Raw genomic sequence first — 27310 nt, forward strand, 5'->3', positions numbered from 1 at the left:
TCTGCCAATGTTACCTCATCCCTGTTTTGTAGGGATGAACTGAGGGTGTCTCCAGTCAGTTCTTATGCCTCTTGGGTGCCAGTTGTGGGGGCATGTAGCAGTAAGGTGCCCAAGGAACAGCATACAGAGGTCAAAGCAACAATAATAAGATTTTCTCATGTAACTGCCAGTGCATTAAAAATAAAAAGTATTGTCTCATCCAATCTGCAGAATTCTGAAATGTTACTTTCTTTGGTAGGGGTCTTTTCAGATGTGACTCAAAAATATCAGATACAGAAATCACAAACAAGCAACACAAAAAAGTATGCAACAAAAAATATCCTCTTTTTGCTGCAGTCAGAACCAAGAGCACAATTTCATTAGCACAAGCTAAGTGAAAATTACCTGACTGTTTGTTTCTGTCATTGGAGAATGTCTTTTCCCACCATAGGTGTTTTGAGGGAACAGAGTCTGAAATGCAGTTCTTGTGTTAGTTTCATAAGTTTTTGTATGTTTACAGACTGGTAAATATGTGTTGTTTCTTTCTAGTCATCAACGGTCACACACCATGTTTGCGGCTGTTGCTGGAAGTTGCAGACAACCCGGATGTGACAGATGCCAAAGGACAGTAAGTTTTCTTGGTTTTGATACAGTACTGTGATACGAATGGCAGCTCCATAAATTGCTCACAGCATAGGTACTTGTATGAAGTGCTGAATACAGTCCTGTGTACATCTCCTGCACCATTCCAATTTTTCCTCATATAATTTGGCAAACATTACAAAGTACACATTCAGTCGATCAAAGCCATGGAATAAACATTAGCAAGGGGAAACCATTACTTATTCATTTTAGATGCTACCCCAATCTTTATGCAAGTCTTCTGAGATGTTTAAAGCTAAATTCAGTTAAAAACTGATAAGTTTCTGAGCTGTTTCTAGGGAGACTCTCACCCCTCCCAAAACATTGATATTTTAAGACATACACCTCTACTCCGATATAGTGTCACCCGATATAACACGAATTTGGATATAACGCGGAAAAGCAGTGCTCCGGGTGGGGCGGTGCTGCGTGCTCCGGAGGATCAAAGCAAGGTCAATATAATGCAGTTTCACCTATAACGCAGTAAGATTTTTTTGGCTCCCGAGGACAGCGTTATATTGGGGTAGAGGTGTACTTTGTCTATTTGGACAGAGTATTAATTTAATGTAACACTTATATTGGAGTTGATGTACATGATGATGGTTTTCACTTCTTATTGAAGGGTAGTTGTGAAGGGAGGATGCAAGTATATTCTAAACGTGGAAATTGTGAATGGCTTTAAAATTTCACCTGGAAAAACACAGACAGATGAATGCCATGTTTTTAAAGGGCATCAGTTTCAGTCCCTGAACCATCACCTTAAAGCAAAAGGAGAATAAATCCCATTTTGAAACAAAATGGAAGAAATATTGCTCCAGTGTCTGGCTGAGGGATGATTGGTGCAAATGAGATACTGAATACAATTGGCTTCCCCCACTTAAACAATTCTGCCCAGGATTTTTTTAAAATTACATAAATAGTTACCTTAATAACTGGGGTGGGAGGGTGATTACATAAACGAACTTCGTGGTTTATCATGAGGCTGATATTCTGCTGCAGTTTGCTATAATCATGGGCTATAAAGAACAAATTTTTAACATGGACTGGCTTGAACGATGCTGCAATGTAAACTGGCTACAAATCAGATATGTGTTTCTCTGTTAATAATGATTTTGTTTGTTGCATTGCTTAACAATAAAATTGTATGGAAGTACCTTAATTTTGGTTATATAGATGAATATAGGGCATGAAGATGGTGGTGGAAAATAGCAGGAATTCCTGCTGCCCCTCTTCCCCAAAGGATAAGTTAACAGTAGAAATGGCATGTGTTCTTAAAGCTGTGATTACTTCTCATTTTCTAGAACCCCACTGATGCTAGCTGTGGCATATGGGCACATTGATGCTGTTTCCTTGTTACTTGAAAAAGAAGCATCTGTAGATGCCGCAGATCTCCTGGGATGCACAGCTTTACATCGAGGGGTGACTATTAATTTTATGACCCTTACCTATGCACATTAACTTGATGGTTATGGCTTTTCTTTTATGAACAAAGAGGTACTAAATGGAGAGATGGCTGTAAATAAATGAAAATATTAACAAGCATGGGAAGGTTGGGTTAAAGTAGTGAGTCATAAGTTTTGAGTGGGAGGCAATGAGATTCGGGGTAGATATAATCTCTTCATGGAGTAAGCTCCTCAGTCAAGATGCAGTTGCTGAGAGAGCTAATAGGGTTACATGTAAATATTACCATGTAGTGAACAGTTTTCCATAAGAGTCCTGGAAATACCAGTACAAAATAGAAACCATTGCATAAAGCTTCTGTTCCATACTGATAACAATATATGAACATGATTAAAATATTGTAGGAGATAAGCAAATCAATGTCAGAGGCAGCAGATGTGATAGCAGTAGCTGGATTACTGGAGCAGCTATCTAAAATATTTGAAATTTTTTGGTAATGTTGTTATTGCTCCTCACTCACCCTTTCTTCCCTAGTATTTGTGGTTTCATTCTTGACTGATGCCCATTCAGTTGGACTCAGATAGGATCTTTAGGACTCCACCCTTTATTCTAAGAATCTCCATGTTCAGCCATAAACTCCTAATGGTCTAACTTGTACCTGACTTCACTGGAGGTGCTCATCCTCTAACTGCAAGGTCAGGTAAACTGGAAGCTGGTACTAGTGCTTTTCAATACAAAGAGGCACTCGGGAGCAAGTTGCTTCTCACCAATTTCCTGGAGCCCAACCTTGCCACCCAGTATTCAAAAGCACATCACATAGCTCACAAATCCTTTGTCACAGCGCTGACACTATATCAACCTGCTGAGTCACGTTTTTGTTGTTAACAGATTATGACTGGGCATGAGGAATGCGTTCAAATGCTGTTGGAACAAGAAGTATCTATCTTGTGCAAAGACTCCAGAGGCAGGACACCTTTACATTATGCAGCAGCTCATGGTCATGCCACTTGGTTGAGTGAATTACTGCAGATGGCACTGTCAGAAGAGGACTGTAGTTTCAAAGATAATCAAGGTTATACACCATTGCACTGGGCTTGTTATAATGGTAAGCTTTTCTCTTTTTATACCTTTTGCCAAACTTTAGCGTTAGGAAGTAGAATAGTAAAATGGCTAGCAGCATAAAAAGTTTGAGATGTAGATTCTCTCCTTTTGCCTTTTGAAGTTGTAGCAAGAAATTGCTACATTTATCTTTCATGTCAAAAGGCAGGGAAATTCCAGCAAGACAGCAACCTTGCTTCAGAATCAGCCACTAGGTGCATGCCTCAATCATGATGCACACTGGAGCCATCCCTTGGAGGCTGGGCATGAAATCTGGCTCCTTTAACATTAACGGCATATCTCCCATTGACATCACTGAGACTAGGATTCCATCCTACAAGAGTCACCTCTTGTATACTGGTGCACGAGACTACCCCTCCAGTTATTGTAGTACACACAGTACAACAGGCTTGTTTAGTGGCATCTCATTAGGGTGGCTTGGGATTGTACATCGAAGACTAAGTTTCTAGGTACAGAGTGATAGATGGCTGACCATCTATCTGAAGATCTAAAAGACTATTTTGCAAAGTGTCATAGCACAATGTGAAAACACAAGAGACCTTTAAAAAAAAAAACAACAACCCACAAACAAGCGCCCAAATTAGATATCGGTCTAGTTCGCAGCACCTCTAAAAGTATCTCATGCTCCTTAAGTTTTATTGCATAAGAACTTACATATGCAGTACAGCCTAGCTTATTTCAAATGCTAAAATGCAGTGCACATGTGACCTTAATATGAAAATGTGCTATTCTCTTGCTTTTTATAACAATAAATCATCTGATCTCTTGTAGGTAATGAAAATTGCATAGAGGTACTATTGGAACAGAAATATTTCCGCAAATTTAATGGTAATAACTTCTCTCCATTGCACTGTGCTGTGTAAGTAGAAATATCAATATTAAATCTGGCTATTTTGCTTAAGGATATATATCGAGAAAATGAGTAGTATGAGAACAATAAAGTTATCTGGGTGTAGAGATAATAGTACTAGCACATGATTTTTAGCTCTGATGATGATAATGTACATATCCTTGTGGTGAAAAACTGGTGCTATCAAGAGCCATATGAATTACTGCAGTTTGAATGAATTTGTTACAGTTTTCATCTAATGGCCTGAAGTTGCACTCTCACGATTACAGAGCAAGCTGCACCTCTGTCCCCTTTCTGATCTCTCTGAGTGCAGCATTAGAGGGAAAAAAGGATTTAAAACAAGTTTACACAAATATTTACCTTACCTCAAGTTCAGGCATCCCTTAATGGTGACCTAAGAAGGCTTTGCATGCTGAGACACCCCCAGCAGGCTCCTGGGGCTGAGGCTGGTTTGAGTCTGGTTCCCTCGAGCGCTCTCTGCCCCGAGAGCATCCCCCTTTAAACCCTGCTACAGTTCTTTGTTATTCTGTTTTGCCAGGTTCTGGCCATTCCTGGCCAAAACCAGTTTCGTAGGTTGGCTGAAGATGGAGGCATCATCCTCAAAGCTCTGGCAGTTCTGGCATTGTGCCTTAACAACTCCGAAGTGTTCACTAATAGATGGCTGCCTGGAGCCATTCATCTCCTTCCTACCTGTATTTAAGACAGCAAAGAATCCTGTGGCACCTTAGAGAGACACAGATGTTGAGCATGAGTGCTTTGTGGGTGAATACCCGCTAGCAGTGGGTGCATCCGAGAATTCAAGCATTGCAAAAAACTCTAACATCTCTCTCTCTATATACCACCACAATTCTTGCTTCTACAGAACCAGACTAACACGGCTACCCCTCTGGTATTTAAGACAGACTTCTATTGAGTTAAACCAACATATTCAGACAGTAAACATACCAATAACTAGGCCAACATACACTGTCAGTAAATTACCACAGGCCAGCTCCAAATCTGACTATCACATTCAGAAAAAATTAGCTCAATTTAGGGCAAAGCATGTGCAGTATTTTGGGAGAATGTGCTTTTTGAGTGGGGTAAGCCAGCAGAAAAATCATTAAGAATTATAGAATCAAACACACACATTCATGATTCCTGCTGAGGGTTAGAATTACTGACTTATGAACTCTTCATTCTGCTGGTAGTATAATTATCTTCTCCCAGAAATGACTGATGTGCGGATCCTATATAAATGTACAGAGGTCTGCTCTCACTTCTCTAGTTAATTGTCAGCTTTTCTATTTGTATGATCTGTTTGTTCATCCTAAACTAAACCTTGAATTTTTTAATAATAAAAATGATAAATTAAAAAAAAAGAACCTCTGGCTGAAACTTGATATATAAAATCTGAAGCCCGAATGGTCACTTTTTAAAAAACAAACAAACAAAAAAAAAACATGGCCTCCTTCTCCCCAGTAGAGCAATCTGGAGACAGGGACCAAAACTCAACAAACTTTTCTTTGGGTTTAAGATAATAGAGGTCATTGTCATCCATAAAATGACAGCATTTCTACAGAAATAGTGGCTTGACTAAAAGGTTACTAAAAAGTGACAGTAGTCTATGAAAAATTAGTTTTCTATATTAACTATGCTGCATATAATAATTACAGTTAATATTTTTAAACATTAAAAACTTCATTGAAGACTAAGGGGATAACATTCTTTTCAGCTTAAAGGCCTGTTGGATCCAGGAGACAAACTGCTTGGTGTTGCAATGTTTTGCCAAATATAGACCACCATTTCTCTCCTCTTGCCCGCCCACCCACAACCTCTCAACTCCTTGGAAATAGCAAGACCTTGTGAATACTTTAAATGTTTGAATAAAGTTACTTTCACTTAAGCCCACACATCTGAGCCTAGGCAGATATGTGATTTAAGTTTAAACTAATTTTAAAGGGTTTAAAGAAGTTTTGGGGAGTTCACTCAGGGCCACTAGTTCGGATTTACTTCTGAGAAGGATTCCCCGTAGCCATTTTAAACCTTGACAAGTGTTCCAGTTGAATATGAAGGTGTGTGTTTGGTTTTTGTTTTGTTGTGCTTTAAAGGTTTAGTCAGTGCATTGAACCTTCAGCTTGTTTTGTGTCGGCAGACCTCCGTTGAAGGGATCGGTTGTGCACAGCCAGTTGCAGGACCAGTGTCTATTTTTCTTTTGTGATTCAAATCCAAAATAGTAGCTGCAATTTGATTGTAATGGAGCTACACTGATTTATAGCAGCTGGGATCAGGCTCATACTGTTAAAGCAAAAATTAATTGGGACACCTTACAAATATACAGAAAGAAATAGTAATGTACTGTCAGTTGGGGAAAGGAATGAAGTGTGTATGGGCAGAGTGGAAAACAGTTAGACATTTTTCCTTAAAAAGAATTGTTCTTTCCTTTATAGAATCAATGATCATGAAAATTGTGCGTCACTGCTCATTGGGGCTATAGATGCCAGCATTGTCAACTGTAAAGATGACAAAGGAAGGTAAGAGTTCAAGAAACTGAACAGAATGCATTGCACCTTCACAAATCAGTCTAAGATCATAATTTTTGTTTTGTGCAACTAATCTACATCTGGGCTAAAATTTGTCAGACTGGCTCCTGATGACATAGAAGTTGAACTTTAACAAAGGAAGTGGTGATTCACTTCTAAAGAGAATATTATTTTACATTGCTACCAAAATAAATATTACTTAGTTTTCTTTAAAATGCTAAGGGCTGTTCACCGGAACCCAGTATGGTGGTAGTTAGGTTTTTTTTTACCCCCTCTTCTCGGATTGCTGTTTATGGTTAAAAGGAAACAGTAGATTCCAGTTTGGGGCAAATGAAAAAGCTGAGTTAATTCCTAGTTGTAAAACATAAAAATTGTACACTAAGAGTGCACTTGACGGGGGTTATGAAACAAGAATATAACTATATATGCATTCTCACATAGGCCTTGATTAAGCAAAAACATTTAAGCACATTCAGTTTTGCAAGACCATAATTTGTAAGATAGAAAAGTATTTAACTTCTGACAGAACTTTTATTAAACAGGTTTCAGAGTAGCAGCCGTGTTAGTCTGTATCCGCAAAAAGAACAGGAGTACTTGTAGCACTTTAGAGACTAACAAATTTATTTGAGCATAAGCTTTTGTGCTGTAGCCCACAAAAACTTATGCCCAAATAAATTTGTTAGTCTCTAAAGTGCTACAAGTACTCCTGTTCTTATTAAACAAAATACACTACTGACTCTGAATGACTGACAGATGGGGTCAGCTGGATTATGTACACACCCAAATCTTTAATTTATTTGGGGCAGTGAGAATCTCCTCAGTGTATTCCTATGTGTGACGGGTTTGGTCACAGAGACCCCCTTGGGATTGTCACCTGATGTGCTGAAATTACCTCTGAGCCCGTTTTCTCTGATGACTTGAGACTCCAGAACCCTGCCTTGTTGAGCCAGACACGCTAGCCTGCTGCAACACAGACCCGGCTTTGAACCATGCCCCCAAAACTGCAGGCTTTAACTGAAAACCACTCAGCAGGTTACCTAACTCCAGCACCCAGACACCCAGTTCCCAATGGGATACAAACCCCAAATCTTTTTTACTCTGTATAAAGCTTATACCACGTAAACTCAAGAATTGTCCGCCCTCTATAACACTGAGAGATGCACAGCTGTTTGCTCCCCCAGGTATTAATCACTTACTCTGAGTTTGTTAATAAACAAATGTGATTTTATTAAGTATAAAAAGTAGGATTTAATTGGTTTCAAGTAATAACAGACAGAACAAAGTAAGTTACCAAGCAAAATAAAACAAATCACACAAGTCTAAGCCTAATACATTAAGAAACTGAATACAGGTAAATCTCACCCCCAGAGGTGTTCCAGTAAGCTTCTTTCACAGAGTAGACTCCTTCTCAGTCTGGGACCAATTCTTTCTCTGGTACAGTCCTTGTTAGTTCCAGCTCAGGTGATAACTACTCATGACTTCTCATGACTGGCAGCCCCTTTTGTTTTGTTTTGTTCTGTTCTGTGGGGGGAGGGATAGCTCAGTGGTTTGAGCATTGGCCTGCTAAACCCAGGGTTGTGAGTTCAATCCTTGAGGAGGCCACTTAGGGATCTGGGGCAAAAATTGGTCCTGCTAGTGAAGGCAGAGGGCTGGACTCAATGACCTTTCAAGGTCCCTTCCAGTTCTAGGAGATAGGTAATAATTGGAGATATACCAATTACACCCGCCTTTCTAGCTTTGGCCCAAGGCGGGAATCTTTTGTCTTTCTGGGTCCCCATCCCTCCTTCTAAATGGAAAAGCACCAGGTTTAAGATGGATTCCAGTATCATGTAACTGGTCACATGTTCACTGTAAGACCTCATTCTTCATTACCCATGTCATGTACACATAGGGTGACCAGATGACAAAGATGAAATATCGGGACGTGCGGGGCGGAGCAAAAAAAAAATCGGTTGGGACGCTGGACGAACAAGCAAATATCGGGACAGTCCCGATAAAATCGTCTGGTCACCCTATGTACACAGGAAGGCTTGCAGGTGAATAAACCCATTCACAACCAATTGTCCTAATCAATGGGAGCCATCAAGATCTAGGTTGACCAGACAGCAAGTGTGACAAATCGGGACGGGGTGGGGGGTAATAGGAACCTATATAAGAAAAAGACCCAAAAATCGGGACTGTCCCTATAGAATCGGGACGTCTGGTCACCCTAGCAAGATCCTAAGCCACCATTAATGGCCCACACTTTGCATAATTACAATAGGACCTCAGAGTAATACTTTATAATTCTAGCTTCAGATACAAGAATGATACATTCATACAAATAGGATGAACACACTCAGTAGATAAGCTTTGTAATGATACCTTACAAGAGATCTTTTGCATAAAGCATATTCCAATTACATTATATTCACACTCCTTAGCATATTTCCATATAACACATGGAGTGCAATATCACACTGTGTATTTATTTAGTTTTGTTAAAGTTGTATAACAATTGAATTTCTGCCCATTGCATGCTCTGGGTACCCTTACAACAAATAAAATTGTGGTCGTATAATTAAAATTAAATACCTCACCCTCAGAGTTTTCCAGATAACAATAAAGCTAAAAACTAAACCAAAACAAAACAAGAACACCCACCCAATCATCAGACACCACTGGAAACAACTCCTGTCTCTCCCCCTCCCCGCCCAATTTTCTTTTCCCCAAATGTCTCAGTCTTATCATGTGGAGACAGAGAACCTATCCTCAGAGTTGTAGGTTCCTCTCAAAATTAAAATAAGCTACAAACCTTATAAAATCACCGCTACACTCTACAGTAATGTTGTCAAACATTATGGGTTACAGTACTGTCACTGCAGTGTTCAGGTCATTACTTTAGGTAGAATACTGTAGCATTTTTTTAATAATGGGAAGGCCAGATCCAAATTTTTCTTATATTTTATCTGTCACAAGCTTATTCAAAAAATCAGGAATAATAGGGAGGTCCAGTTTTTTGCATTGTGCAGTATGTTCTGTTAAGTTAAACATCCTGTTTTTATGAGCTTGTCCACAACTCCATCCACCTGATGCTTGCCAGTTTTAGACTTTTTGTTGTACAAACACTGAGGATGCAACTGTTACCATTATTGCTTATATGAGATTAGCATCCTAACTTGCCTTGTTGAGAGTTTTAAGTTTCAAGTTTCATAGGAAAAAAGCTTCAAAACTTCTTGTACTGTTCTGCTTAAGGCTACAAGGAACAACAATATTGTAATTCTTTATAGATCATTTAATATCCTAAAGCTATAACCATGCTGTTTTTTCTCATAGAACTCCACTTCATGCGGCAGCCTTTGCCGATCATGTGGAATGCTTGCAGCTTCTTTTAAATCACAATGCACTGGTAAATGCTGCAGATAATTCAGGGAAAACGCCACTTATGATGGCAGCTGAAAATGGACATGCAGGTGCTGTAGGTAGGTACCTATTTGCTTCTGTAAATCTTGAAAGAAAATGAAGGCTACTGTACTTACCCATCCAAGTGCTTTATCAGTTTTTTTTCCCCTTGGGGATTATAATTAAAATACTAAGAGATGCTAAGAGTACATACCTAAATGTGTGTCCATCTATTTTATATAATGGGTAAAAGGAAGTTAGCTTCATATTTTTAAAAAGTCTCATGTGTTTATTGCACCCAAAATTCTTGTCAGTTGTTTTCACTTCACTTTGCAAATAGTTTCAATAACAGATAAACCATGCCCATTTTTCTGCCAAAAGTCGTGTAGCATGTGATTAAAAAGTGCTCTTGGTATTAATTCCTGCATTTGTCTCATTTCCCTGAATATACAGGGCAACAGAATCTCCTTCTAGCAGGAAGATGAAGAGTAATCTTTTGTAGTTAAATTATTAAAAGATGTTTATTTTGAAGTGCAAAATATTGTTTTGAATGGGCAACTGTAAGTTGAGTCTGGACTTACTATTTTTTTTAAAAAACCCTATAACAAATATTAACTCATACTTTCTCTCCAGACTTGACTGCGTAGCCCACATCCTGGATTGCTACACCCATTATCTCCCCCAAAGATATAATGAGTCAGCAGAACTCACTTACTCCTCTCAAAGCAGGATCCACAGTTGTTGACTGGGTGGACTGTTTCAGGCCAAAACTGCCATTCTGATGCTGCAGATTTCATCAGTCAAATTAAAATGAATACATTTGAACTGACAATTTTGAGTAAAATGAATATTTAATTAACAGTTTTCCATTTTCAACCAGCTGTTAGCTTTGGTTTGATTGCTGATTAACTGCACAAATTACAGTTTGTTCATTGATAATTTTTCCTCCACATTTGTATAGTTTATATAGAATAAGGATCTATTTGCCCATCTACAGTACTGTGTGCACATATTCTGGAGACTGGAGTTAATTTTCTCCTTTGCAGTTTGCATGTGCATCAGTCTGGAGGATTTATCCGATGGTTTTTGTTTCTGTATTTCAGATTTTTTGGTGAACAGTGCCAAGGCTGATCTGACTGTAAAGGATAAGGACTTGAATACACCCTTGCACTTGGCTAGCAGTAAAGTATGTTAAGGAACTTTGTAGACTACATGCACACACACACACAGACTTGCATTATATATACTATATACGTGTGCATTGAAGAGATATTTAAAACAAGGCCTTGGCAGAGTACTGAAGACATTCATTTCTCAGGCCAATTAAATCCTGAGTGCAATGAAGCTGTGATGTACACAAACTTGGCGGGGAGGGAGGAAATGTACTAGAGTTAGCTTGCTCTTCGGCCTATCCGGCAAGGTTACAGTAATTTGAGAGGCAAGACAAATATACTTTTGAGATACTGGTAACAGTGATAAGGAAATATTGCTAATGTGAAGAAGCTATGAGACCATTGTGAATTTACAGAATAGTCTCACTGTAGTGTGTATAATACAGCTTTACATGATCTCTTGGATTTCTGTGGAAAGGGACAGAAATTTCTTGTTCAAGCTGATGCCAAGATCTTGTAAAAGTTGAGGCAGAAATCAGGTTTGGTCATGGTTTTCTTTTCCAGGCTCTGTGTCCACATATTTAGTAACCTCATTAGGTTTCACCTCCTCTCTCCTCCTACTCTTCTGCTGCCACTACCTGGCTTAGCCAGAAAGAAATGCCCTCATTCCCTTAACAGGTTTTTCTTTTTCAATTGCACCTTTTAATAGGTGGGAGTTTAGTAGCGATTAAGTTTGTTCAAGGCCTCTTTGCCATAACCCACTGTACACCCCTTCCCCAATTTATAAAGCTGCATCAGCTATTTTATTTGTTAGCATCTCATATCAGCTGTTTAATATGGTACATTTGGCACTAGACCACCTTCAAGGAATGGACACCTGTGCTAAACACCTATACTCCAAAGCCCCAACCCTGCAATTTGTTCTGCCCAGGCTGACCCTTGCACTTACGAAGAAGAAGTTGCAGAATTGTGGCCCAATTCTGCATTATCTAATAAACTTTCCAAAGATTTTAATTGTCAATAGTGCCCTTATCATACAGGGGGAAAATACCTCTTCAACTATTTAATTGAAAAAAAAATTAACCTTTCTTTGCCTAATTAAAATGCATAAGCAATCAGGCCTTTAAAGGTCAAGAAAGTACTATTACTAGTGCTAAATATTGATTATTTAATTAAAAAAAAATATACCATCAGTTCTTTCAAAAGATCACTACTGTTTCATGAAGACATGGATTCAAATATAGCTTAAAGTAGGGTCTATATGTATAAGGCATGCAGTGTTTTAAAGGAAAAAAAGCCACAATCGGCACATTTGGATTACTTAAAATTCACCCAGTAATAATGGTAGGGATTGCAATCTGTGTCTCCTGGCCTTTGAAATTCATCAAGTATGCACCCTTTTATAAACTCAGAAGCATGTTTGTAATTCTAAATGCATTTTTTAATTTGGATTTGTATTTTTAATTTATGTTGCCTCAATTTTAAAACCCTCTGCAAATTAACATTTATTTTATTTTTAATATTAGGGTCATGAAAAATGTGCCTTGTTAATACTTGACAAGATCCAAGAACAGAGCCTTATTAATGCAAAAAATAATGCGTTGCAGACGTAAGTAAATGCTGAAACAATTTTACTATTTATTCACTTGTGCTCTTATGTATTGTTTTTACCAGAAAATTCAGATTTGGAATTTCAAATTAACGTTACTTAGATTTTTCATAAGTGTGTAATTTAAAAAAAAATTAATCTTAAAATGTTTCACTGTGGTAGAATATCTGAAAATTATTGAATTTTGGAATATCTTGAGCTATATTTAGTCCTATGGAGCATGTAGTATAAGGTGTTTCTGTGAAGATCCGCTGCTTTATTCTTTTAAAAACAAACATAGGTTTTCCAGTCAATAAAGCAGAAATCGTAGCATGTTGTGTTGAATGTGACTCCTAATGTCTTCTCAAAAAAAAAAAAAAAAGATTATCCCTTGCAGCTTAAACAAAGTAAGTTAAAGAAGAGCAACACTTTTTTTCTCCCTGCTATGGTGTTTAGGAAAATACTAGTATCTGATCCACACATTGTTTGGCCACACCAAAAGAAAGATACGAGGCAGTGGATGTGGCTTAATTAGGCCGCAACTTTGTTCACTTAAAATATCTGGAAGTACCCGGCCATAAATTGTACAGTGCAGGTCATCATCAGTTTCTTAATCACTTCCACATAATCCCCAGCCTGGTTGGACCTCGCCTCCTTCCCTCATATGAGGGCTAAAGGGGGGTTTGAAAAGGAGGAGAGTTGGCTCCCCACTATATCAGACGTAGGAGCCCCAAACTCTCCTCCTTTAGCTCCCTTAAGGGATGCTTTCCTTCAGATCCTTTCCCAATCCATTTTATCCAATAACTGTAACCCTTCCATTGCACTGGACATCTGTCATGCATTTTATATACTAAATTGTGAAACTATAACTTAATCCCCCAGCCTTGCCCCACTCCGCTGGGTCCCAAAGCTACTGTGGGAAAGGTCTTGACCAACCTGGTGGTAAGGGAGAAATTCCTTCCTAGCCCCCAAGGAAAGAAGGGGAACTAGTGGAATGCCCACAGTGGGTCCTGAAGAAATCCGGTCCTTTTTCAGATTTTATGGCTGAGAGGATGGGTTCTCCCGGCTCGATCTGATGAAGGAAGGCTAGTAATAACTACTACTTCTTCTTCTTCAAGTAGAGTCCCTGTGGGGGCGCCAATTCACATGCGAGGCTGTCTGGTAGCAGTGCCTGTTTGGCCTGTGCTGCATGCATCTCACACATTGAGGTTATATGGGGATGCACAAGCGAACTTCCCTCAGTTCCTTCTCAATCACCTCTGACCTAAGACAGGGTCTACTGCAGTGGTTCTCAATCTATTTACCATTGTGGGCCACATCCAACATTACCTGTATAGCCCTGAGGATATCACATGGACCTCAGCTGTGTGCTGATTGGGACTCAAATTGAGAACCACTGGTCTACTGTGTATCTGTTCTCTTTAGTATTCAGCGGTTAGTTAGTTAGTTAGCTAGTTAGTATATAGTTAGTTATTTTATATGGTTTATAGTTGTTGGAACAGTTGTTCCCCCGCCCCTTTTTTTCCCCCTCAGGAAAAAATTTCATTCATAGATATAGTTAGAGATTTCAAATCCTTCCCCATTTAGGAAATCATTTTTTGTTATTTTGTTTGGGGATGCTGGAGTTCCAGGGATTTAAAAGGTGCTTCTCCTGCAGTGAGGTTGTCCTGATCAGTGACAGGCATTCTCAGTGCCTTTGCTGTTTGGGAGATGCTCATATACCCAGTAAGTGCAAGATCTACACTTCCTTTAAGGGTAGATTCTGGAACAATAGGATGATGAAGTTTAAACTCCTAGCGATGCAACAATCCTTAAAACCGGCTTCAGATCCAGGGGCAGAGGACCTCCCTGTGCATAGGCCTCCCACTATGACTACATCAACATCTAGAACACCAGAGGCTGCTAGAGACATAGGCAGTACCATGGCACCGATTGCATCCACAGCACCAAAGACCTCACCAAAGGTAGCCTCAACATCTGTCTCTACACAGAAAGATGTAAAGAGTAAATCTCCGAGAAAGTCTTAGTCACCAACATATGCTTTAGAGAGTAGCAGAAAAGCTCCAGATCCCCTCAGAGGAGGTCCAGGACACAAGCTCTTGGACATCCTACAGCCTAAGGAGTCTAGCTAAATAGCACTCCCAGTGAATGAGGCCATACTAGAACCAGCAAGAACTGAATGGCACATGCCAGTTATGTGTGCCTCTACACCTAAGATGATGGAAAAGTGGTACTTTGCTCCAGCTAAGGAAGTGGAGTTTTTGTTCTCTGACTCTGCCCCATACTCCCTAGTCATCCAAACAGCCACAAAAAGGTCCAGCCAACAGCTCCCAAGGGCAACCTGTGCGGATAAGGAAGTCAAGTGTTGAGGAGAGAAAAGTGTTTAATTCCATCAGCCTCCAATTTAGAATTTCCAACTACCAGGACTCCCTGGCAAAATATTCTAAATTCCTGAGCTTTAAAGACAAGTTACCCCAGGAGGACAGGGCTCAATTTCAAGCCCTTATTGACGAGGAAAGATTAGTGGCAAGAACTTCATTAAAGGCTGAAGTCAATGCTGCCAATATTGCTTCAAGAGCTATAGTGATGTGCTGGGAAGTTTAGCTGCATTTTTGGGATTCCAGGGAGGTACAGAACACTAGTCTTTTGATTAAGTCAGTGTTTTCAACCAGAAGATAGACAGGTCTTCGCACTCACTAAAAGACTCCAGGGCAACCCTCCATTCCCAGGGTGTATATAGACCAGCCCTGAAGAGGAAGTACCATAAGCAGTCTCACAAGCTGGGGTCTTTACCAGCGCTCTTACGAGCTACCTTGCAAACAGCAGAAGGTGCAAAAATATTGAGACACTGCCCCATCCACCTCTACTGCAGCTACCTGGCCTCCATGGCCTGTCTCTCCCCATCAGCCAAAAGATACTTTTGATGGGACACTTGGGAGCTACGAACTAATGTTTATGCCATCTCCACCCACTTACGAGATCTCCTTTGGTGGACATCTAGCACAATTTCCCCCACAGCTGGGGGCAATAACAAAGGACAAGTGGGTGCTAGATATCATCCATTCTGGTTATACCATTGGCTCCCAACCCTGCCAAAATTTCTTTCTCTCTCTCTTCAGAGACCATTCTCATGAGGAGATCCTACATTAGGAGTAGAATTCCTCCTCCAGTGGGAGCAAGTAAAAGCAAATCAAGGAAAAGAGTTTTATTCTGAATATGAGGAGGTGGAGACCCATTCTCAACGTGCAGCCAACTCAATGTATTTATTTGCAAGCTAAAATTCTGCATGATTAGATTGGCAACAATAATACCATCTGTGGATAAAGACACATGATTCACAGCTCTCAATATGAAAGATTTGTACTTTCACACTGATATTCACCCTTTCCACAGAAAATTCCTGATTTCTGGTGTGTCCCGACCACTGTCAATACAGGCTACTTTGGTTTGGTCTAGCAACTGCATCCAGGGTCTTCACAAAAGTGTTTTCCATAACAGCAGCGCAACTCAGATAGGGTGATTCCACCATCTTCCTGTATCTAGACTACTGGCTTCTTAAAGGCAGGACATGCCCAGAAGTCATAGCATTGACCTCATTGCTACTTTGTCTCCTAGCATCTCTGGGAACCTTTGTGAACGTGGAAAAGTCTACTGTGACTTTGATACAGACTATAGATTTCATAGGAGTGACCTTAGACTCAGTCAGAGCAAGAGCTTACCTTTCCTATGGACAGATTCTAAGCCATGGGTAGCCTGAGAGATCAAGTTATGCACAACCCTTGGACATCAGTCTGGATTTGTTAAACTATCCTGGGTCGTTTGGAGTCATGTACTTAAGTAACTCTATTTGCCAGACCCCAACTCCATTGTCTGTAGGCTTGGCTTCCAACTGTATAAATACTGAGCAAACACAGCATAAACATAGTAACAATTCGCACCACAATAAGGGCCTCTCTGACTTGCTGAAAGATCTTGCACAAGTGTGCATGAGCATTCCTTTACTATCCCCCACATCCAACAGGATAATAATCACAGATACCCTTTTGTTAGTTTGGAGGCTCACATAGACGGTCACACTTGGATGCCCTCGGAAACCAGGATACACATACATCAGAGCAGTCCAAGAAGCATGCAAGGCATTCTTACTATTAATCCAGTCTCACCACATTCTCATGTCAGACAACAGGACAACCGTATTCTGTGTAAACAAACAGGGAGATGCGAGATCCATTCCCCTGTGTATAAAATCTGTCAAGCTTATGGAACTGGTGTATCAATAACCACATTACCCTATCAGCAATGTACTCCTAGGAACCAAGAATGGGCCTGCAAATAGCCTCAGCAGGCACTTTGCCACTGACCATGAGTGGGAGTTTGACAGCTCAGTGGGGAACTTCTTCGCTCAGTGGGGAATTTCCTACCCAGATCTGTTCACCTCCCAGACTAAAAGGAAGTGCAGCAAATACTGTTCCAGGGGAGCTCAGAGACAGTTCTCCAGAGGTGACTATACAGCAAATTGTATAGGCCCAGACCAGTCAGGGGTCCTGTTACTACCCATACTGTAATCTGTGACTCATGGTTTTTGAATGTTTGGGATCGGCAGTGCTGCAGATAATGATGCACCCATATATCTAAGGATAGGATCAAGACCTATCTTGTAGACTGAGGGGTTGATTTGCTCCCACTGACAAGGAGGCAGGTGTGGAAGGCTGATGGAGGTTTCACCCTTGGATAAGAGGTGAAAACACCCCAGTCCATCTCCAGGGGGAGAGAAGGGATGCTTTGATGACCAATTGGGATGTATTGCAACAGTGCTGAGTAGATTCTCTTCACCCCCTTCTACTTCAACAATGAAAGAGCTTAGCAACAAAATGTACAATGATTCTGGCATCCTGCCAGAATTTTCCTGCAGAACCCAAAGGAAAGTGAAATAGTGAATTTTTCATCTTAGCCAAACTGATATCTTAGCCAAACTAAGATATTCTATCTTAGCCAAAGTGAAGATGGAACAAAGGAAAGACATTTCGCTAGACTGAGGTCAATTCCCCTGCCAAATGTCAAAGGCCTGCTGCAAACAAGGGAGGTGTGAGAGCCTTTCAACTAAATATTTTATAATGAAAAGTGTTATGCATGCACTATATACAGTGTCACTATCAGTTCCCCCTCTATCTATCTATACACATATACATGCATGCACATACAGAAAGAGCATGTGTGTGCATTCTTGTGTGTTTGTAAAAACAAGATGTTTTATAGATGTGGAATTAAAATTTTATGTTTAAAAGAGGTGATGCTATTTACAATCTATCTAGAATACAATTCTGAGGATCCAGAAAAGCAACTGAACATGCTCTTAAGTGTTACTTAACCAGACGTTTCAAATATATTGCAAATCATACTTGAATCTAGAGTGTTATGTTTTGTAGACCTCTCCATATTGCTGCACGAAATGGCCTAAAAATGGTGGTTGAACAGTTGCTGGCCAAGGGGGCGTGCGTACTAGCGGTAGATGAAAATGGTAAGTGAAACAATGTAATTTGACAGTCTTCAGAAGAGCACCTAAGGTGATTTTTACAAGTAACAAAAGAAATAGACCTGCAAACTGGTTAATTAGACAACACTGATGCCTATACTCCTTTGTGAATAAGATGTTCAATTGTATAAGTACCCAAACAAGGATACTACTTCTGTATATTTTATATCAAACACACCGCAGACATCACACCAGTCCCCTTAATGTTAATTTTGCATGTGCTGTCAACAGCTAGTCTTTCTTTAACCCCTGGATGCAATGGTGGTTTGAATTTTCTAAACATGCAAAAGGCAACAGAAAATTCTGACTCCTTGCTCTAGAGTTAAGGATTATACATCTCATCAGAGCATGCTTAATGGTTAGGAGAAAAAACATCAGCAACTGTTTGTTTGTACCCCAATTCATTCTGAGATCAAAGTTAGTAATCAAATTTTCTGACCAAATCTGATATGCTAACAAATTATTACCAGCCTGTAGTAAGTGTGAATACAGTGTGAAACATATTTTCAAGTTTAGTCACCAATTAAACACTTTGTCTCAGACCTCTATGAAATCCTTTTTCTAAACACAAAATATCTGTAAGGGAAAGTCAAAACTCTGTTTTTATGGCATTCTGAAATTAACCTTTAAAATTCTTCTTTCTTGAAATAAGCTGGTTTCTCTTACAACACTGACTCAATGGCATTTAAGTATTTCATGTAACATTTCTGTGCCTCATTTTCCCTACCTGTACAGTGGGAATAATATTTTTTACCCATCACTGTAAGACACTTTGAGATCTATGGATGAAAAACACTATAAAAGCGATTAATCTTATTTGCCATATTATACTAGTCAGACGGCATGAACTAATTCTATTGAAGTCATCTGGATCTAAGTTGTGGACAGGATTTGGTCCCAAGTAAATGCATTTGTAAGAAGAATGTCTATTACATCAAGACTAAAATATCATGTTTTATTACAAAGAAAACCTGTGGAGCACTGTTGAATGAATTTTGCCTGACCCAAAATGTAGCACTAATTATAATAAAATGTATAATAAAATGTATTAACTAAATGTAATTACCTGCGTATTGCAGGTATTGTAATTAACAGCTCCTGCATATTTCACAGAATTAAACAATTGTACCAATATCATTAGATAGCTCTAAAGATTTTTTGTTTGGCACAGTCCCATTTATCATAGCATGCAATCTTCTACATCCCCTCCAAGTGATCTGGGAGGAGCAGAAGGTTTCTAAACTATTTAATCTTACTGCTTAATTGTTTCCTTTTATTCACCTCACCCTTATGCTTTTAGTGAGTGGCTACTGTTGTGGCACCTGACTGTAGCTGAATGCAAAGAGATATTGCTTTTCTCAATGCCACTGATTTGCCACTCCATCAGTTTGCTGTTAGAACATTCTGAAGATCAGTGCTGACAGGATACTATTCCCAGGATCCAACCATTTCCGTGGCTTGCAAAACTTCCACCAAACTGATGAGTCAGAACCTCAAGGTCATTGATGAATCTGAGTCTCTTAAAGAGCACTGTTGCTACAATTTCAGGCTGACCCTGTTTTTCTCTTTTTAATGAAGCAATCTACAAAGATTGTTTTTGTCAGCGACCTAAACATTCTTTATGTAAACAAACAAACAAACAAACAAAAAACAATTAATTGAATGGAATTATGCACAAGCTTTCATTGTTTGCCTGGCTCCCATCTTCCTGAAAAAGTGTACTTGAAGTATCTATTATATGACTACAAACAAGAACCCTATTAATAAATAGCATTTGGCAGCTGATTAAAAATAAATAACTGGAGTCTCACTTACTCTATCAAAAGTTGTACCTAGAGTGATGAATACTGCAAAGTGTTTTCTTCAAATATTCTCTCAAATATAAAAATGAATTTGCCTAAGCCACTTTCTACAAATGTATGAGTTATCAAGTTTTATCAGTTTTAACTTTCTAGGCTCTAGTGTTTGTATTAAAAGTGGTATGTTTTGTATAAGATATTACATCTCTTGAAGTGGCCAACGGATGGGGCTCTGAAAATCTTTTGCCAGAGCTCAGGATAGAAAGAAGTAAATGAACCAGATTTGGCTCTAAACCCCACACACTTTACAACTAATACAAAACCAATTAGTTTTGTGCGACTATAAAGAGTGAAGATTAAATTTAAACTCTTCACGCAGGCAGTACGTCTGAAAGCACTGTAATGATGAATGATGCCTTGGATAAGGCTTTGCTGCCCTGAAAGGAAAAGGTTCAGATTTTCCTAATCCTCATCATCTACCTCTCACTGAGGGATTTCAAGCCAACCTCCAAATTATAAAAATGTCACACTTATCCAATCTAGAACAAAACTAATATCGTGTGATCATAACTAATCACCACAGTTCAAATTTATCTCCACTCTAAAATACTTGTAATGGATTGTTTATCATCCTTAGAAATTTTAAAGCAACAGCAACCAAACCAAAGCACAAAAATGTATCTGAGTAACTCAAATTAATGAATAAATTTTAGGAAGTCATGATCTGCTTATGGACATAGTACCCAAAGAAAGGTTAAATTAATCAATTATTATTACTACTAATCATTATTAGCTGCAAATTATTTGCTCGGCTGTAGTTGTATATGAAACCCACAGAGGGTACATCTTCACTGCATAATTAACTTGGATGATTGGCACTCAAGTGTAAGAACCATGGTTGGCCAAACTCAGGTGTGAGTGGCCACACTACAAAGCCGTACCTGAGGATGTCCTCTTGGCTGCATCCACAGTGGTGCTGTACTTAACTTGTGTGAGCTGCTAGAAGTATCCCATGGTTCCTAGTGGTGCAGTAAGCTTAGTTACTCTGATTCCCAGTGAATTGTAGAACTTGTTTGTCCTTCTGGGCATACAGAGGGAATTGTGGGAAGGCACTGGTCTCGAGTGATTTAGCCAGTGTCCTCACTGCAAAGATTAGCAACCCACTTGTAAGCAAAACCCAGTCTTTTAAAGCTTTTTGTGTGTAGATGGGAGCTGGGGTACAAACATCCCAATAGGAGCCCAAGTTAACTCTGCGGTTAAAATTGGGTGATTGGCTGCCATTAGTAGTTTCCCAGTTCTTCATTTCACCAAGCCCTTATTACATTTACTTAATTTTAAAAAATATATTTCATGCTTCCTGAATAAAACTATTCTTCTCTTAACAGGAAGGCAAATTTTGGATAATAATCTATACAGTCATACTGACTGTAAATATCGTGTGTCGGGGGGAGGGGTGTGTGTCTTGTCCCTTTCTCTGATAACTTAATTCCTAGATAAATTACTCTAAAATACTCAATTGATCAATATTATAAAATCTTTTAAAAATTCATAAATGCAGAACTTAATATTTTTATCTAATGCACATTTATCTTCAACTGAAGGTCATTGTTCTCAGAATGTGATTTGTTCATGTGAACTGATGTGGAAATCAATTTCAGTTCATAGTGCCATATGCTTATTTATGTTGTCGTTTTGCAATCATATTGTCTGTGTTGTGGAACTGTGTTTACCAAATATTTTTATTCATTTTGTGAAGGCTGTATGCTGCCTGACTTTTAAAATAGTGCTTTTTGTGGTCACATTAGCTTAAACACTCCATACATTGTGTATTTTCCCAGCATGCCTAATTTAAAATAAGTAACACTCTCTCTTGCCTGGCATGATTGTAACTAAACATACATCTCCTTATTATGAAGTCATCTAGAGATGTATTTGAGGAATGCTCATTTCCCTTCTCAGTACCCCCAGTACTAACCATTGCCTTGTCTGCATTTGTGCCCAGGTCATACGCCAGCCCTGGCTTGCGCTCCTAACAAAGACGTGGCTGACTGCCTGGCACTCATTTTGGCTACCATGATGCCTTTTTCTCCTTCCAGTTCAATGATGCCTTTCAACTTCGTTTGTTTTAAAAAAGACAATTTAAGCAGGACACATCTCTGCGATGGCTCCAATATGGGCAGCATTAACTCTTACAGTAAACCCTTGAGTAACAATATAGGAACAGAGGATGGGTACAATGAAAATGATTCCGATTCTGAAACGTTTTGACTTTGGTATTCAAAGCTTTTTCTTAATTGCATTTGGGTTGTTTTTTTTGTTTTTTTTTAAAAAGCTTGAATCCCACATTATATTTTTAAAGTATTATTATTGATTGAAACTTCCGGAATTAGGCATTGAAAGGATTAGTAACATTAAAAATAATCTAGCCTTTAATATAGAAGTTAGGGATTTTCGTTTGAATGAATTCACATGTATGTTCTGTAGCTTCAAGTTTCACCATGTTTTCTTTAGGCCCCAAGTGCTCCTGTGAACGTTTCTACCTCTTTTTTTTTTAAGTAGAAAAAGAGAAAATGCCTTTTTCTTTTTGACAGCACAAATGAACAGGGAACTGTTGTATAAAATATTCATATGTCCTAGCTGTATAGTTGGTACACAGACGTCTTTCCAATGTGGCTTTCTTAGATTCCAAGAAAGAACTCCAACCCTCTCCTCATTGTTGTCTATTTCCTAGTTAACACAGGTTCTGTTGAGTAGATAATAGTTTGTTACACAAACCAAAGGTAAAGTTGTGCATCTTTTTAAAGTACTGCCTGTATTACCTTCTGTAAGGGAAATAAGACATTTTACACTCTGCATGTATTAAGCACTTAAATATACAGAAGGCACTTTTTAAAGATCTTAGGTACAGCACACAATTAGAAGAATACTGATATAAAAATTTAAGGCCAAATCCTGCTTGTCTCTCTCATACCAATATTTCCCCACTGACATCAGTGGAATTACTTGTGTGAAGTCAGCATGATTCAGCCCTTGATTTGTTTTTTTTTCAATTCAGCACAAACATATATGGTTTATTTGCACTACAGAATTAGGGTCATTAGGAGCTTCTGTTACCTGAGCAATTAACCACCAATCTGAGATCAGAAAAAAAAAAAAGCTGTTGATTTATGATGCATCTATATTTTGTTGCCAATTTAAATTGGTATTTTTCATTTTCTTTTCTAAACTTATATAGCTTATTTTTACCAGGAACATTATCAGGTTTTAAAATACTTTTGCCAATATTTGGGTTAAAATGAATAAAGCAAAGGTAAATACAGAGCAAGTGAAAGCATTACAGCAAAAGTGGACATACCAAACAAACGCTAGTAAATTTGAAAGCATATTATGGAAAGGGAATCATGATGTACTAGAACAGCCAATTGACACCAGCTTGCTTAAGCAACATCAACATTGTGAATATATCTACTCCTTCTGCCAAAGCTTCTAGGTCAAATGGACCCCGTTCCTCGTCTGGAACAGATGTACAAAAGGAAGACTGAGACTTTAAAAAAATAAGCAAATAAATTACCATGAACTAACCAGCTCTATACCATGAGGACCAAAATGCTTCAGTATTTAAATGGAAGATTTTAATTTTTTTCTGAATGCAAGTGACAGAATGAAGTAATTTTTCTAAACAATAAAAATGTAAACTTTTTGAGTAATGAATAGTCTGGGGTGTATTTTACATTTTATGACACAAATTTCTAGCTGACAGCTTGACGTTTTTAACTGATGATGTGTTGACCACAGTTTATTTTTTTCCAGACTAGAGAGAATGTTCATATACTTTTAATGTAAATGTGTTTATATTTATTTGAAATGAAACCAATGCCCAGGAAAACTAACTATGACTTGTTCTCCTTTTTTGTGAATCTTATTTGGCATAACACAAAATGAAATGTGAATATAAGCCAAGCCTGTTGGCTTGAGTGGGGAGGAGGGTGGGCGTGTGTAGCGTGGCCACATGGGCTCAAAACTAACCTCAGGTTCTTACTCATATGGCTGGATGTAATGTGAAGATGAAACAACCAGCCTGTTGGTAAAGGGTGGAGAGTGAATTTGTGCATTGCACCACTTGAGCACCCTTTATCAGACAGATTAGAGCATAGGAAAAACTCACAACTTCCTAGCAGGGAAGGGGGGGCATCATAACGCAGCTAAGGTATGTGGCACAGGGAGGATAGAGGAGATGTAATGTGGCTTGGAGTAAAGAAATTTGTTGGAACTACCTATGATTCCCACTCTGGCTGTTTGCAGGCTTAAGTCTATGCTGGAAGGATGGGAGGTGTCTCCTCAGTAAACACTTTAGGCAGGGCAAAGGAAAAAATAGTTGTTTTTTTTTTGTTTTTTTTTTAATTGCCAATTCTGATAGTGTTCTATATAATCAATGTCAACATTTTCTAAAATTTGTTGACAGGTTCCCATTCTTCATGAAGGGGAAAAAAACATTTTAAGTATGTAATTCTTAGTGAGACTTTTAATGCATATATGGGTATCTAGTAGTATACATAATACATTACCTATAATTTGCCCTGCTAAAATTAAATGATTTTAATGTCTCTATGAATATTATGGAATAGAACATTTTAAATCTTAAAGTTAAAAAAAAATCTCAAGGGGTGTTCCCTTTAAGGATTCACATTTCTCTTTTTCTATGTTTTCCTGCAGTGGAAACCCCAAGCTCCTGAACCATGGGCTTTCCCCTCCTACATTAGTACTGTATAACTATTTTGATTTTTTTAAAATTGCTAAAGAGCAATAACTACTTTACTTAAAGCACTGAAAATAAGGGGAGAGACCAACATGGAAAGAGTGGTGGGTTCTGTGGTGTCTGTTTAGAAGTGAATGGAAATCCCACATTTTGCTTTTTGTTGTTTCTAAATGGAATGAACACTTTAAACTTCATTTCCCATGTTTTTTTTTTCATTAGAAGGAGAAAAGGGTCACAATTACCCTAGAAATGCAGAGGTAAAAATCACAGTGGTAATTTAAAAAAATTCAGCATTTCCTATTGGCTACCACACAGTGATAGCGAAGATACCATCATTACTTCCTACTAAAATATTGGTATCTGTGTGGTATTTGTCAATAAGTGCTGACTTTATGATGACCCATTATATCTAACATTATAGAACTGTAGATGATTATTGAATTTCTTTGATCATTCTGTGGTCCCAATTCAAAATCCACTGAAGTCAGTAGAATAAGATTCCTATTGAAGTCAATGGATTTTGGAATGAGTACAATCTACAAATAGCTCAAGTGTATATCTGGTATTGTCTACTTTAAAACAAAGAAGAGGAACTAAATCTAAATTTTCTCATTGACTACAAACTGGCCATCCAGTTTTAGCGGTGATTTCAAGCATGCTATATTACAGGAATCGTAGAAAAGATATCACATATGCTTTGTTGGTTACCCTCTTAAGGGCACTGGGAATTCACGTTTTGAGCATGGTACTCTTAGGAGAAAAAACGTACAATATGGGTGAGATTTTCAAAAGTGCTCAGCTTTGGTTTAATTTTGCTCTTATAAGTCAATAGGAACAGAGTTAGGTAAAATGTTGAACACTTTTGAAAATCCCACCCTCGTTTTTATTAGTACAATAATTTGTACAAACTTATAGAAATAAATTTGTGATTTAGGACTTGATCTTGCAAACATTTAAACATGGGAATAAATTTATTCTTGTAATAGTCAGTCCCACTGAGTTAATGGAACTATTCACGGGAGTAAAGTTACTTATATGCATAAATGTTACAGGATGAGGCACTTCAGCCCTGATTCTGCGAGTTATATGGGTTACCTCTGTGCCTGTACACAACATGGGGCTCTATGTGAATGCACTGGTCCGTCCCCATGGTTCTACGTGAAGGATCAGGGTTTTAGTTTATATTTTAACCACAGTTATAGGTGGACTTCATTGCAGGAATGGTTCTCAAGTCTCTATCATAAATACCAAAAGTTCCAGTCTTCAAATTGCCTAAAATCTGCCACTATTCTACACTGAAATAGCTATGGGAATTTCAGTTTATCATTACTAAAAGGGCACCATAGTATGTTTGGTACTTTTTTATGCAGTAAACAGCTGCCAGATTTATTATTAAATCAGAACAAATACATAAAATGGATTATTATCCTTTGTAATGTTGAGAAATTTGGTTATGTATCAGTTGGGATGAATTAACGACTTTGTGATTTTGTTGTCATGTAAGAAACTTTAGAGTGCCTTTTTATATTTGTGTATTCTGGAAGTATTTTGTGAAACTTGTTATCTTCTGTTTTTCATTTGAGTGTTATCAAAGCAATATAATACCAGTAAATTTTCAATTCAAGCCTTTTTGGAAAGTATAAAGTAGTTTTTTTCTTTTTGTATGTTCTACCTGCATTGAAATGAAAATTAATTTGCTAAATTTCTATAGGAAATTATGTATAATTTTTGCAGTGCTGAAAAGGCTTTCTTATTACACAAAAAGTAAACTTTAGGTCAGTGTTTATAGGGCAGGACGTTTTAAAATAGTGACAATCTGAGAGTGTGCATAAAATGTAATTCTATGCGTTTCTTATGCAGTGATCTACATATTAAAAGCCAATAACCTTATGTTTTGTAGTTTTGTCTTATTTTATGCTTTAGCATGTGCAATATATCTTTACAAACCATGGTGATACAAATCTGGTGCCAGTGTTATATTTTGCATAACATATTTGTAATAAACAATCTAAAATACTGTTTGATGGTTTTGGTGGGATTTTGTCTGTAATGTTTTCTTATGTAAATTGGAGTTTAATTACTTCAGTAAATGTCATGACTGTACAAAATGAGGAAAAAAAATACTTATTCCAGTGAATGACTTGGAATCCAATCTGAATCTGTTCAAGCACAGCTTAGTATCTTTTTCAACTACTGAATGCTGTATTAATGTTATGAAGTACCCTGACTGTAAACTACTATTGAAATGCATTCAGATGGTTATTTTTACAAATAAAAATGGTACAAATATTGTTTCAAAACTGAGTAATATATTGTTTGTTTAAAACTACTGTATGTTTATCAAAAACTTTTTGTGAAATTACACTAGAAAAATCTTTTAAGCAGTATAGCAGAATGAAGATGGATATAATGTAGGTTGACCTGTCTATACTTCATTTTGTATTTCTACATTTTCTCTTACACATTGACTATCTCAAGTGGCTCAAGAAATGGACTAGGATAGTATTAACTACTGTGTAAGTAATTTTGTTCAGTTATGTATTTGGAAAAATGTCATCTTGAATTTTTTTTTCAAAATTAAGTGGCCGCAAAAAAATTCAGACTATTTCATTAAAACTGTATCGCTGT

At 38.1% G+C, this 27310-nt stretch overlaps 1 protein-coding gene across 13 annotated transcripts in view; it reads left to right on the forward strand.

The window, feature by feature from the left end:
- Positions 1-26700, forward strand: part of ANKRD44 (ankyrin repeat domain 44) — a 209970-nt gene extending 183270 nt beyond the window's left edge. For 7 of the 13 annotated variants that reach the window (XM_039494035.1, XM_039494040.1, XM_039494034.1 and 4 more), the window contains 11 exons: positions 529-607; positions 1923-2040; positions 2911-3127; positions 3913-4000; positions 6421-6504; positions 9829-9974; positions 10998-11080; positions 12533-12615; positions 18021-18112; positions 21929-22199; positions 23410-26700. In XM_039494035.1, coding sequence (XP_039349969.1) covers positions 529-607; positions 1923-2040; positions 2911-3127; positions 3913-4000; positions 6421-6504; positions 9829-9974; positions 10998-11080; positions 12533-12615; positions 18021-18112; positions 21929-22194 — 1256 coding nt within the window. In that variant the 3' untranslated portion in view covers positions 22195-22199; positions 23410-26700. Of the gene's footprint in view, positions 1-528; positions 608-1922; positions 2041-2910; positions 3128-3912; positions 4001-6420; positions 6505-9828; positions 9975-10997; positions 11081-12532; positions 12616-18020; positions 18113-21928; positions 22200-23409 lie in introns of those variants that run through there. The other 6 variants (XM_039494037.1, XM_039494042.1, XM_039494038.1 and 3 more) reach the window with 3 other exon arrangements.
- Positions 26701-27310: the final 610 nt, after the last annotated feature.

The sequence above is a fragment of the Mauremys reevesii genome, linkage group 11, assembly GCF_016161935.1.
Source record: "Mauremys reevesii isolate NIE-2019 linkage group 11, ASM1616193v1, whole genome shotgun sequence".
NCBI lineage: Eukaryota > Metazoa > Chordata > Testudines > Geoemydidae > Mauremys > Mauremys reevesii.